This window comes from Chiloscyllium plagiosum, chromosome 4 (assembly GCF_004010195.1).
Source record: "Chiloscyllium plagiosum isolate BGI_BamShark_2017 chromosome 4, ASM401019v2, whole genome shotgun sequence".
Taxonomy (NCBI): domain Eukaryota; kingdom Metazoa; phylum Chordata; class Chondrichthyes; order Orectolobiformes; family Hemiscylliidae; genus Chiloscyllium; species Chiloscyllium plagiosum.
In genome coordinates, this window is record NC_057713.1 from 81,841,658 (window position 1) to 81,853,655 (window position 11,998).

Genomic DNA, 11,998 nt, shown 5'->3' on the forward strand with positions numbered 1-11,998 from the left:
TTTTCAAAGGGTGGAACTGAACCCTGGTCTCTGGCACTAAAACAGCAGTGCTAATTGCTAAGCCACCATGCCACCCTCAAAGAAAAACCTGAGTTCTTGTCTGCCTCCAGTGACTGACTGAGCCATGGAGGTACTGTACATGAGTACGATTTTCAAGAATGTCAAATTATTAACCCTCTTGCAGATTAGAAGTTAAACATGAAGCTGATTTTTAACTGTATTTTATTTTAGATATGCATCTTACAGTCATCCTGTTAGGCAAACCAGCTTGCAAACAAATATACAAAAATCAAAACAAGCATTATGCAACATATATTGTAACTGGCACTAGTGTTCCAAAGCTTAAAGAAAATTAAAAAGACTGCAACTTCGGACTTTTTTTATTTTTCTGTTCAGAAAGATAAAATTTCAAGCATTATCAACATGGCAACATAAACCAAACACTGCATAATGTGCAAAACATACTCACATTTAATGAATTTATTTTGCATTTCAGTGAAGTATGTTGTAATTTTAACAGTGCACCATTACAGGCTGAAGACAGCCTTTGAGAAGTTTTTTTTTTAGTGTCTTGCCACACATGAGGAAAAAAGGCCATAGTCTTCACCTATCTTCTCTAATGCTTCCAACAAAGCAATGTGCAGATTTTGCACTGTACTTTCAGCCTGTAACAAACTGCATCAGCAGCACTCATTTGCTTTGAACACTTGCTATTTCAGAACAATGAAACCAGTTAAATCTGTTACACAAAACATTTTCTAAAGCCTGAGTATTGTCTTTGGTAGGCTAATATGGGGTTATATTTTTAAGATCATTCATTATACACAACCTTTATCCAACTGTATTTTCTTAGCATTCTCCTGCGACATACTGTAGTCCAATACAGTTTTTTAAAAGTATAAATATATCCTTAATAACATTGGTATTAAACCGTCTTTTCCAAAGGCACCAGGAAACAGTAAGGGAGAGTCGATTGTTGATAACCGAAGGGAACCACAGTCAAGAAAGCGTTTTTTCCTGATGTAATCTTTACTGATTTCTGCTTGCACTCTGGGATTTTACCAACTCAGTTGCACATTGTTTTAATGTTTTACAACACATCATGCACATTTTAGTGACAGAGAAAGACCATCATTTCTCACATTATCTGAGAGACATCAGCACTGTCCAATAAACACCTCTCACAAAACTGCACTTACCCATTTCCCCAAACTTTCAGTGAACTGGGAGACATGCTGAAATGACATGTTTAACCCTGACTTTCAAACTCCATGATCTTGTTGGTTAATAAGCACCGGTTTCAGTTTCCAAGTTATTAGTTTCCTTTTATATCAATTACCATATGATCAACTGTAAGCAGGACTGATTAGCAATATCTTACGATCTGAATCACAGCATAGAAGGATTAAATCTCAGTTTGAATTGCACTGGTCTGTTGCAACTGGTTATTATTGGTTACATTTTCTGCCTCCTCAGTGGCATAATTTGACACTCCTGAAGTTGCAGCCCCATTCTCCTCTGCAATGAAGCTCAGCTGCAAGACATCTGCACTTGGCCCAGTTGTAACAGAAGCAATGAAACCACCTTGTGATGGGCACGTCTCTAAACGATCATTCTCCACCTCTGGTAGGGGACTGACTGCTGAAAATCGACTGTGGTAGTCACTCGAACCATGGCTACAAGAAGTTTTCATGCTCTCCATGTCAGATCCACTAAACTCTGAAAAATGGCTGGAGTGAGAATCTGCCACAGATGGTATACTGTCACTAAGTGAAGGAGAATCAAATTCACTTGAATTGGTGCTTCTTTGTTCAAGTAACTGTGCATCCATTTCTTCCCGAGTTTCATTTATCTTCATACTACCTCTCTTCTGCAACTTTCCCTTGCACTTTTTAGTCGTTGCTTCTTTGGGCCACTTGGTGTTACTGCATCGATTGTCCAGAACAGGGGCTGTAGGTAAAATTGCTACACTGCGTCCAGGCATGCTACTGTCTTCAACACTACTGCTTCCACTGTTGTGTCTGAACTTGGCAGGTTTTGATTCAATGTCAACTTGCACCTCCAAACTGTTTCCTTCCCTGAAAGCAGATGCACACAAGTGTCAAGTTCATTACAGGTGAGTTGTAAGAATATTCATTCACACAAAAATATATTCAATTGGAGCACATTATGTAGAAAATGCAAAATATATTTGTAGTTCAACAATTTCAGATACTGAATTGGTGATGAAAATTGATTTTTTAAAAATTTACTCATGGCATGAGGGCATCTCTGGCTGGGCCTGCATTTATTGCCCATCCCTAATTGTCCAAAGGGCAGTTAAGAGTCAACTACATTGCTGTGGGTCTCGAGTCACATGCAGACCAGACCAGATAAAGATGACAGATTTGCTCCCATAAGGACCTTAGTGAAACAAATTGTGATTTTTCCGATAATTGACAATGATTTCACGGTCATCATTAGATTCTTAATTCCAAATTCTTTATTGAATTTCAAACTCACCATCTTGAACCAGGGTCCTCAGAACTTGGTTGAGTTTCTGGATTAATAGTTTAGCAAAAATACCACTTGGACATTGCCTCCCCACAATCAACCGACCTTGCATCTTGTAATTCATTCCCTTGCTGCAATATCTTAGATTTATTTCTTGCCACATGGCTGCCACTGCTCGTGTTTTAATGAAAGGTGGATAAACAAATGATACCTCTACAACCACAGCACTTCTAAAAATGAGAGTCTCCAGTTAAGCCTACATGCCAGGTCTTAAATGAATCAATGTTTAAGCAGAAATAATACAATTCACACTGTCTGAGAGAATATTAAAATTAACAGAACGACTCATTTGAAGTTCTGCACAATTGTGCTCTCCTTTAAGGTTATTAACTGGATCCCTATGGAAAATACATGTACGGTATTTGTCCAATTTATTAATGGAACAATCATCTGCAAACATGGAGTTAAAAGTTGATTTTTGCAAAGGAAAGCTTTATGTTGAAAGCACCTGTATCAAATATTACCTAAGAATGCTAACTTAAATACAGGTTTTTTGCTGCATCAGTGTATTCAAAAGTTCAATATTTGACAAAATAAAGCTTTGCTTTACATATAACATGATTCAGACCAGGAAATCCATTCAGAGATACAGAGTACAGAACGGTTAAATCTACCAGCACTTTCATTTACACAGCTCATTCGGACCATTAGAATTTTTGACATGGAGCATATTTCAGAAAACAGGCCAACAATAATCTTAGCAATAAAGTCTTCCTCTTGAATCAAGCAGTTTAAGTTCTAAATCCATATTTTAATACAAATGGGAAGTTAAAGGCTGTTTGAAGTTGGGTAACGGAGCACAACTCAATAGACTAAACCCAAACTCTTTCAAGTAGTGAAAAGAGTACAACGTGTGTTCTTCTATTTTATCCTTTTTAAATCTGAATATGTATGTCACTCACTGAAATACAGAACCAGTGAAACTGGCGACTTTCTTTACCTAATTGATTCATGTGAAAGTAGACAAAGAAACTTAGATCTGCTCAGAACTATTAATTTAAAAATGAATTAATATAACACCAACTAGAAATTCTATTTGAGTTCTGATGCAATTTTTAGTTATTGTCAATTAGGCCCAATCTGATTATAAATCCATGCAGGTGCTCTTTTGATCAAAGCTCACTGTATATCAAATAGAGGCAGATACTGGAACAATTTTTCACAAGACAAATTCAGATTAGGGTAATCATTTCTGCCAGTTTGATTGTTCATTAAGGCAACATACCCAGCTGACAGGATGTACACCTAATGTTGGTTGAAGGGTCATTGAGCTGAAATGCTGTTTCTTTCAGCAGGTCAGGAAGCTTCTGTACAGCATATTTACAGCATTGTGTCTTTTTAAATATACCTACTACATGTCTGAAGTAAAGTACAAAGATTTCTCAGCAACCAGGTATTCTGTTTTGAGGAGTATCAAGGGGTGCATCTGAGATATGTGTTTCAATTACAACAAATTTATTTGAACAGACAGATTAAGTGAAAACATTCATAAGGTATTTAAAGTTTAAAATTTAAGTGTAATTTCAGAGTTAACTTTCAGAAGTCATGTGTAAACTGCATTGTGAAGGAACATGTCTGGGAATAGCATATGGGATCATACATCTACATCCTTCTGTGATATAACATGGACTGTTTTTGCAAGCAGGTGACAAAAATAAAACTCACAATACCATTTCATACTTAGTACTTAGTTAAATGCTACAGAAATTTTGAACTGCTCACTGGACTCAGGATCAACATTCCTGTTTATTGCCCTGTAACCCAGAAGACAGATATATGCAATACTTCTGATTCAGTCACCGCCAGAAAACAGTACAAATTCTGGTAACATTTCAAACCAATGACATTTCAGCTCTGATATCTTTCTATTTGTAAGTTTTTCCAACATTCTCTGATTTTATTTTATCAGAGTGTAGTTTCATGATTTCTTCAACTTCTAACATGGAATGAAGATGCAAGAACAGCAGACTTAATGTCCCAATAAGATCTGCAATGGGTAACGGTGATTTTATATGAACCAAGGATCTACCTGTCACATCAGGAAGGCACACAGAATCCAGTAACACTAGTTGGACAGAAACAGAGGATTTTCCCATTGAATGGTCAATGCTGATCACAAAAATCACATTAAAATAGATTTCCTCACCATTTAAGTCATTACTGTTTGTAATTTGGCTGCTGCATTTCCTATATTACAATAATAAGTATCATTGAAAATACATAATTGGCTGTAAGGTTCTTTGAAACACCCTATGATCATGAAAAATACTATGTTCAAGGTTGCACAATAATTCACCAGGGGACCTTCCTCACAGTATTTTTGCTGTCTATTTATTGGCTATTATTTGGGCAACAATTAAAGAGTACACTTTTCATTACATTAGAATTTATAAACTGTTTTGACTGCTATACATATTTTCTAATCCATGCTTTTTAAACTTAAAAGCAATTATTAATCCAAATAGCAACAATAATGTTATATATTTAAAAGATCACAAGTTGATGAACTGATTTTTAAAAATAAATGTCCAAGTGGGATACCTGTCCAGTGGGTTGTAGGAATTGATAATCGATCCTGCCATGGCCCTTGTGCTGGCATTGTCACTGATGGTCCCAATGCTGACCGTGCCAGACTCACCACTGAGACTGCACCGTTCCTTCTGAATATCTGCCTGCACCTCTAATCTAAGAAAACCAGGTCAAAATTAGTGAGATAACAGGAAAAGTACCCTTCTCAACAAAAACAAGATCATCACTGGGAATACCTCGGACATGAACAAAATACATGTTTGTGACCTTTTAAACTTGGCATTATTGGAAGGATGAGAAAGTAAAGAAAAAAAATGGCAGAGTAGATTCAATAGGAAGGGAGATTAGTAATTGAAAGAGAAATTGCAAATTTTATCCCCACCCTCCACTTGAACTCAGTAGATCAAGGGGCAACCCGATACGAGATGCTTTAAAATGTGAAGGATCACAACAAGTAGTCAACTATTTTAATCAATTAAATAATAAGATATCAATATACAATTTGCAAAATTAAAAGGGTCTGTGCACTAATTTTCAGAGGATGGGCAGAATGTGAACTTCTGTCACAAAATGTTGTTGAAAAAGCCCATAAATTCCATTACAGAAACTGAGAAGTAGAAATATGGTGGAGGTGGGGATTCAGCAAGAGAGGTGTGAGGTCAATGGAGAGACAGGAACACAGATGTGATGGGCCAGATCATCTATTTCTATATTGCTATGATTCTTGGCCATGGACATGTCAATAACAATCATTTTATCAGCACTCAGTTGCACTCAATTCCTTACCTCCTCTGGGTCAACTCCTGCAGTTTTTATTATTCAAAAGTACAGGCTTGAAAATACTGCAGACAGTAAAAAGGACTTCTTGTATTAAAAAAAATCAAGTGTGGCTTACCTATTAAAACAATTGACCATCACACTTCCAGAAAGGCTGCCTGTGATACTAGCTCCAGCCAGCGCCATGGTGCTTGCTGTTTCACTCAGGTTGTCTCGTATTGCACCTATTCTATCCATGTGACTGCCACTGGCACTCAAACTGCCCGTTAGGCCGCCAACACTGCCCTCTCCAATACTGGGGTTATTGCGAGCCTCAACAACAAAAGTGGTATCTAAATGGGCAGGAAGAGACATAGCAGCAGTTTATTATCTTTGGTTCATTTCACTTTTTGCTAGCAATTGCAACATTAAGTGGATGTTTTAAGTTACAAATATGAACTACTGTACAAGTTTCCTGAAGTGTTCCTTATGTATTACAGCCATACAGTTAATGGACATAAATCCTGTATGAGCATTCACATTAAAAAAAATCATGCAGCACCTATAAAGGAATATTTTCTACAAATTTGTAACATCAAGAGTTTCGCTAAGAAGCTTTGTAAGAATAGACCGTACAAACTGAACAGTTCTACAGGTGTGCAACCTAACTGAATAATGGGCACGGCTACCTACACACAACAGGAACAATAAGTCATCGAAAAGAAATAGTACTGCTCTACATTTAAGAGTGCTGACCTATTACGTAGTCTGTTGTTACAGAAACCAATTACAGAGACAGAAATGCACACAGCTAATCATGAAAAATAATTCACAATTGTATTTTAACAGAGAACTCTCCAGCCTTTTCAGTAAAGTGTGGTCCAGCAGCAGAGACACCAGGACAGAGATTTTGAAATAAGAAGATTGAATCTTATTCTCCCCCCCCCCCCACAGAGATTAATTTGACAGCTGAGAAGGAACATTGTTTTGAGAGTTCATCATTTAACTGTTAACCCAAACCTGCCTCTCCATTTTACAAGGGGAAGTGGAAATGTGACCTGCATGCCCTTCGGCCTATCAAGGCACTTAACAGCCTCATGCTACCCCCACCACGAATTTACCCACCCCCCTTAATCCCCTCATCACTGGAGCCAGGCCAGTCATAACTTCAATCTGGTTTCTCCTTCAGGCCCACTACACAAACCTGGCTGACAAAAATAGTTTGGAAACCCCATTATCTGAATGTCCTCCTGGCCATAGTTCCCAAGGCTTAGCAATTCAGATTTATTTGTTGTTATGGTGCACTTGATTTTGTGGATCAAGGGAATTGTTAAAAGGCTGTTAGTGGTGTTCTTTGGTGCATAAACCTTATATCAGCAAAACGAGAACGTTTGTAAATTTGTGAATGCAGAATGAAATTTGTTACATGCTTTGTTCCAACTCTTGTTCTCCATTTTCCTTGTAATATACAATGCTCCATGGTATACACCTATATTATCCCAAGGACAAAGTTTGAATACCTTTGCACTGTACCATGAAAAACACTACCCCCAGTTACAGGGTGAAGAATCAAACCAAAACTAAAAGGAAAGGAATGCACCCTCATGACAGTCAGTTACATAAAGTGGAAATAGTTGTTCAAACATTATGGACAGAGCATAACAAAAGAGAAAAATTATCTCCAATATGTAGGGGTGAGAGGTAGTGAGTTAAACAAATGAATCTTTTTATAAATAGACTTTTGTAGAGTTAAGCAGGCATATTTTTGTACAGTACACAAATAGCCCTGGAGGTTAGCAAATAAACTGCTAAAATAACATTAATGTGTGATCATGAAGGCATGAATTTACCACTTCTTGTAAACAATAGGCAGCAACTAAATCTCATAGGTTAACAAATATAACAAAGCTAGTGCTGGACAAATTATACTCAGTGATCATGGTAGACAGGCAACAGTGCTGCCTATAGACATTTGTTAAAAGTGTTGCTTATTCAATTCTACACAAAGAATAGTATAAATTAGAAGTATTTAAGCACATACACAATCATGTACTTGGAGATGAATACTATAGATAACCATTTTAGTAAGTGAACTTCTTATAAAAGCTAGCCCTTACCCAATGCTGTATTTCCTCCACCAGCAGTATCATTTTCATCATCAAATTCTATCCGCACACCCTTCCCAGTGCCGGCAGAAACACCACAGCCACCACTACGGCACAAAGAGATTGGGACTACTCCATATACATATGCCAGCATAATGGGAACCCCAATACCTGTAAAAGCAAAACAGGAAAACAAATGTACTTAAAAACACACCCAATTAATGAAGGATATTTATTACACTGTCAATTTCATTAAGTAAACTGGGTACCACATCAAAATTAAAGACAGAAAATCCGTCAACCTTTGCAAGGGCTAGATGCAGAGGTAGGAGGAAAGATAAAGAATTGCTAGCCAAACAAAACAAAAAAACACAACATGTTTTGAATGGTCTGAGACTTGAGATATTAAGAAAAACAAAATAGTTTTAAATACATAAAAAGACTAAAAGCAACATCTACTATTCTGACAGTGACATTGCAAGGGGCAATACAGTTTGGTACTCTAGTTTTATACTCAGCGAATCTAAGAAGCAATATTAGAAAATAAGGAAGTGGAAAAGTCTTTGAACAAGTATTTTCTATTGGTCTTCACAACAGAACAAAAAAAATTCTCAGAAACAGTCATAAAGAACAGGACACAAAGGGAGGTATACAACTACACTCACTTGAGAAAAATGTACCAGGAAAAGTAATGGAATTATAGTTAGCTCAGTCCCCAGGACCTGATGGCTGGATCCAAAGGGTACACTTTAGCTGCAGCATGAGTGCTTCTGAAGAAAATTCTATGTCAATTTGCATGATTAGCACACTATAAATTTGAGTCCAGCACATGCCTTTGCTTACTCCAACATGATCTGATCATTAAAAAAAAACTGAGTGCAGACTGACAATATCCATATCCCTCATATTATCCAACATGACCATCTAAAATCAAGCCCGATGATCATAAAACTTTCAGAAATATCATCTTTGCTTGAGTGATAGCCATCAATTCTTCAGTGTAGAGGTTTGTATGATCAATGGTTCAACTTTCAAGGTTTCAATTATCTGCTCAGATTTAAAAACCCAAGAAGCAGAATTTTCATCAGTGTCAAGGGTTCAGAGAAAGGATAAATGAGGCCCTATGTGTATACTAGTGGCTGATTGGTTAACACTCATTTTACATGGTTGCAGTTTATAAATTTGACAAATATCATGAATGGGGGGGTTCTCCCCAGTGTCCTAGTCTCTCTCAATTAGCAAAATCAAAACCAAATTGTGTGGTCTTGCTATGTACAATGCAGCCCATTAAACAAAATTAATATACAAAACTATGCCACGAGTTGCAAAAGTTTTCAAAGGCAAGTCCTTTTGAAATTTTGAAACAATTAGAATTTTTACTTTTGTTCATTTTTGTTCACATTGTGCCAAATAAAAAGTGAAAATTGCCAAGAGAACCAGAGAAGCCAGGATCTCTAAAGTGTTGCAGTAGGCCAGAAACACCACAAAAATGTTGTTCTCAAAATGTTTCTTTACCCTTTTCAAGCCCAAAAATGTATAAGGCCATGCAATATTAATATATTTATTAAAGCAAATATTCTCCACAGTTAGGATTGTGGAGAAGTGGCAGTTGTTTTAAATGTAAATGGCAAACACTGCAATTTTAAACAAATATTTGATAAAGATGGAAACTGTGTAATTTGACAAATCATTACTATTCTAACATTAATTGAATGAGCAAGTATACAGCTTTTCTTGCGTTTCACTGCCAAACATTCATAGGAAATGAAACCTTTGGCACAGATACAACAATAAATTCCTGTAACAAGACGACAGTTAATATTGTGTATACCAGTAAACAACTTGAGTGGAGGGAGGCACAATAGATCGCAGAAAAATAATGGTGCAGACAGTTCAGATTCAACAGCTAGGAACCTTGTAGCTCGGGAATGTTTTCTTTGTTCCGATTTTGAATAGAATAGTGCATTTAAAATCAATTATCAAAAAACATAACTATTACCCAATAATTATTGACCAGAATTCAACATTGTTAAATGTCTGTTTGCTTACCTACAGTTACTGCAGCAACAACAGGAGAAACAATTACTGATAACGTCACACCTCCAGTGATTGCCAAGTTTCGCTTATGCTTCGAAATATCTTTTCCTTCGTAGCGATTATGAATCTGAAATTTAAAAAAAATCTTCAATGTGTAAGAAGCTTTCCTTCATTGCAATCACTCAGCCTTTCCTTATTATAGCACGCATTGATTTGGGCTCTCCATGGGAGAAGAAATGAAGGAGCTACATCTTTTGTCCAATTCAGTTCTAATGAAACACCTTTATTTGTTTTTACATTCAGAAGTGCGATATACAAAGCTACTACTGCAAGAGAAATAGGAAGCAGCATGGATGGAGGGTAGTGATGGGTCGCAGATGAGGAGTCAGGCAGTATAATAAGTAGGAGCAGGAGTAAAATACTCAGCTTAGTCAATCAACAAGATCATATCTGAACTCTACTTTCCTGTTTTAAATGTACTGAATAACTGAGCAATTATAGAGCTCTAGGATACAGAGTTCCATATTCCCTTGTGTGAAGGAATCTCTTATCTCAGTTCTATGTGTGCAATCCATTAGAGACTCCCCACCAGGGGGTAACATTCTCCGAGCATTTACCTGTCAAGCCCCTTAAGAATTTGTAATATTTTCATGAGATTGCCTCTAATTTTCCTAAACTACAGAAAAGAGAGAGACCTGGTTTAATCAATCTCCCCAGTTAAAACAACTCATTAAATTGCAGTAACCCTCATTTCACTCCCTCCAAAGAATGCCCTTCCTGGGATAAGGCAGTCATAACTAAAATGTAGTCCAGGAATAATCTCTACATAGTAGCTTATAGCAACTCCTAAAAATTCTGTTACATTTCCAGCCTCTCAAATGTTCCTGCAGACAAATGTCCTGTCTGACTGAGACCTTCTCTAAGTCAGTAGCTTATTTTGTCATTTATAGGAAATTCTCTTGGATTTGACAGCCCAAGCACCCCTTCCCCCACAACCCCCCTATGAGAACAATTGCAATTCTAAATGAGAAATTCCCTTCAACTGACAAAAATAACTTTTACAAATCAAAGATTAATTAATTTAACATCAAGGCAGCTAGAAAGAAAGAGATCCTAATTAAACAATTAAAGAGACCGTCATTAATAGAATCAGTGACAAACTAAGCAAACAAGTACACTGCCATTGCCCCACCAAATACTTCTAGTGACAAAGTTCTATCTTAGGACCTCCCATCAATAAATGCTGAGCCCAAAAGACAAAATAAAGGCTGAAAAACAAATAAATCCGACATCATGGCTGCACACAAAATATTAAGCTGGGCTGAATGCCACAGGGTATTCCATAATGCCAAAACGTTCCATAACACTTTGAGTGCGAGTAGCAGCTAAGGTAAGACAGTTTGTTTTAAAATTACTTACCGGTAGCGGGCAGCGGTGTTTTTTTTCTCTCTTTACAGAAAGAGCGGGAGCAGCAGGGGGAAGTGACGAAGACCAGAGGGGCAGCCAGGTAGGTTTTTTTTTCCCTTTAAAAGCGCGCAGGAGAAGAACCCGAGGCACTACAGAGGTAGTGTCTCCCACCCGCCCTCCTCCTCTAACCTAAATAATAAGACCCGTTGTGGTAAGTAGGTAAGTGCTGCATTTTGCTTGTTGTATACTTTAGACCCAGTTTTTTTAATAAAAGGTTACTTTCAGAGGGATGGCAGTGAAGGCAGTGCAATGTTCCTCTTGCAACATGTTTGAGGTGAGGGATGCCATGGACGTCCCTGCTGATTACACTTGCAGGAAGTGCACCCATCTCCAGCTCCTCCAAGACCATGTTAGGGAACTGGAGCTGGAGTTGGATGAACTTAGGATCATTCGGGAGGCAGAGGGGGTCATAGATCGGAGCGTAAGGGAAGTAGTAACTCCAAAGATGGCAGATAGATGGGTGACAGTGAGGAGGACTGGGAGGAAGCAGCCAGTGCAGGGACCCCCTGCAGTCGTTCCCCTCAAGAACAAGTATACCATTTTGGATACTT

The 11,998-nt window shown here is 37.5% G+C and overlaps 1 protein-coding gene across 5 annotated transcripts in view; it reads right to left on the reverse strand.

The window, feature by feature from the left end:
- Nucleotides 1-205: 205 nt before the first annotated feature.
- Nucleotides 206-11,998, reverse strand: part of rnf19a (ring finger protein 19A, RBR E3 ubiquitin protein ligase) — a 74,352-nt gene continuing 62,559 nt past the window's right edge. For all 5 annotated transcript variants that reach the window (XM_043688492.1, XM_043688493.1, XM_043688489.1 and 2 more), the window contains 5 exons: nt 9,993-10,107; nt 7,956-8,114; nt 5,978-6,191; nt 5,095-5,238; nt 206-2,078 (listed from right to left, as the gene is read on the reverse strand). In XM_043688492.1, coding sequence (XP_043544427.1) covers nt 1,406-2,078; nt 5,095-5,238; nt 5,978-6,191; nt 7,956-8,114; nt 9,993-10,107 — 1,305 coding nt within the window. In that variant the 3' untranslated portion in view covers nt 206-1,405. The remainder of the gene's footprint in view (nt 2,079-5,094; nt 5,239-5,977; nt 6,192-7,955; nt 8,115-9,992; nt 10,108-11,998) is intronic.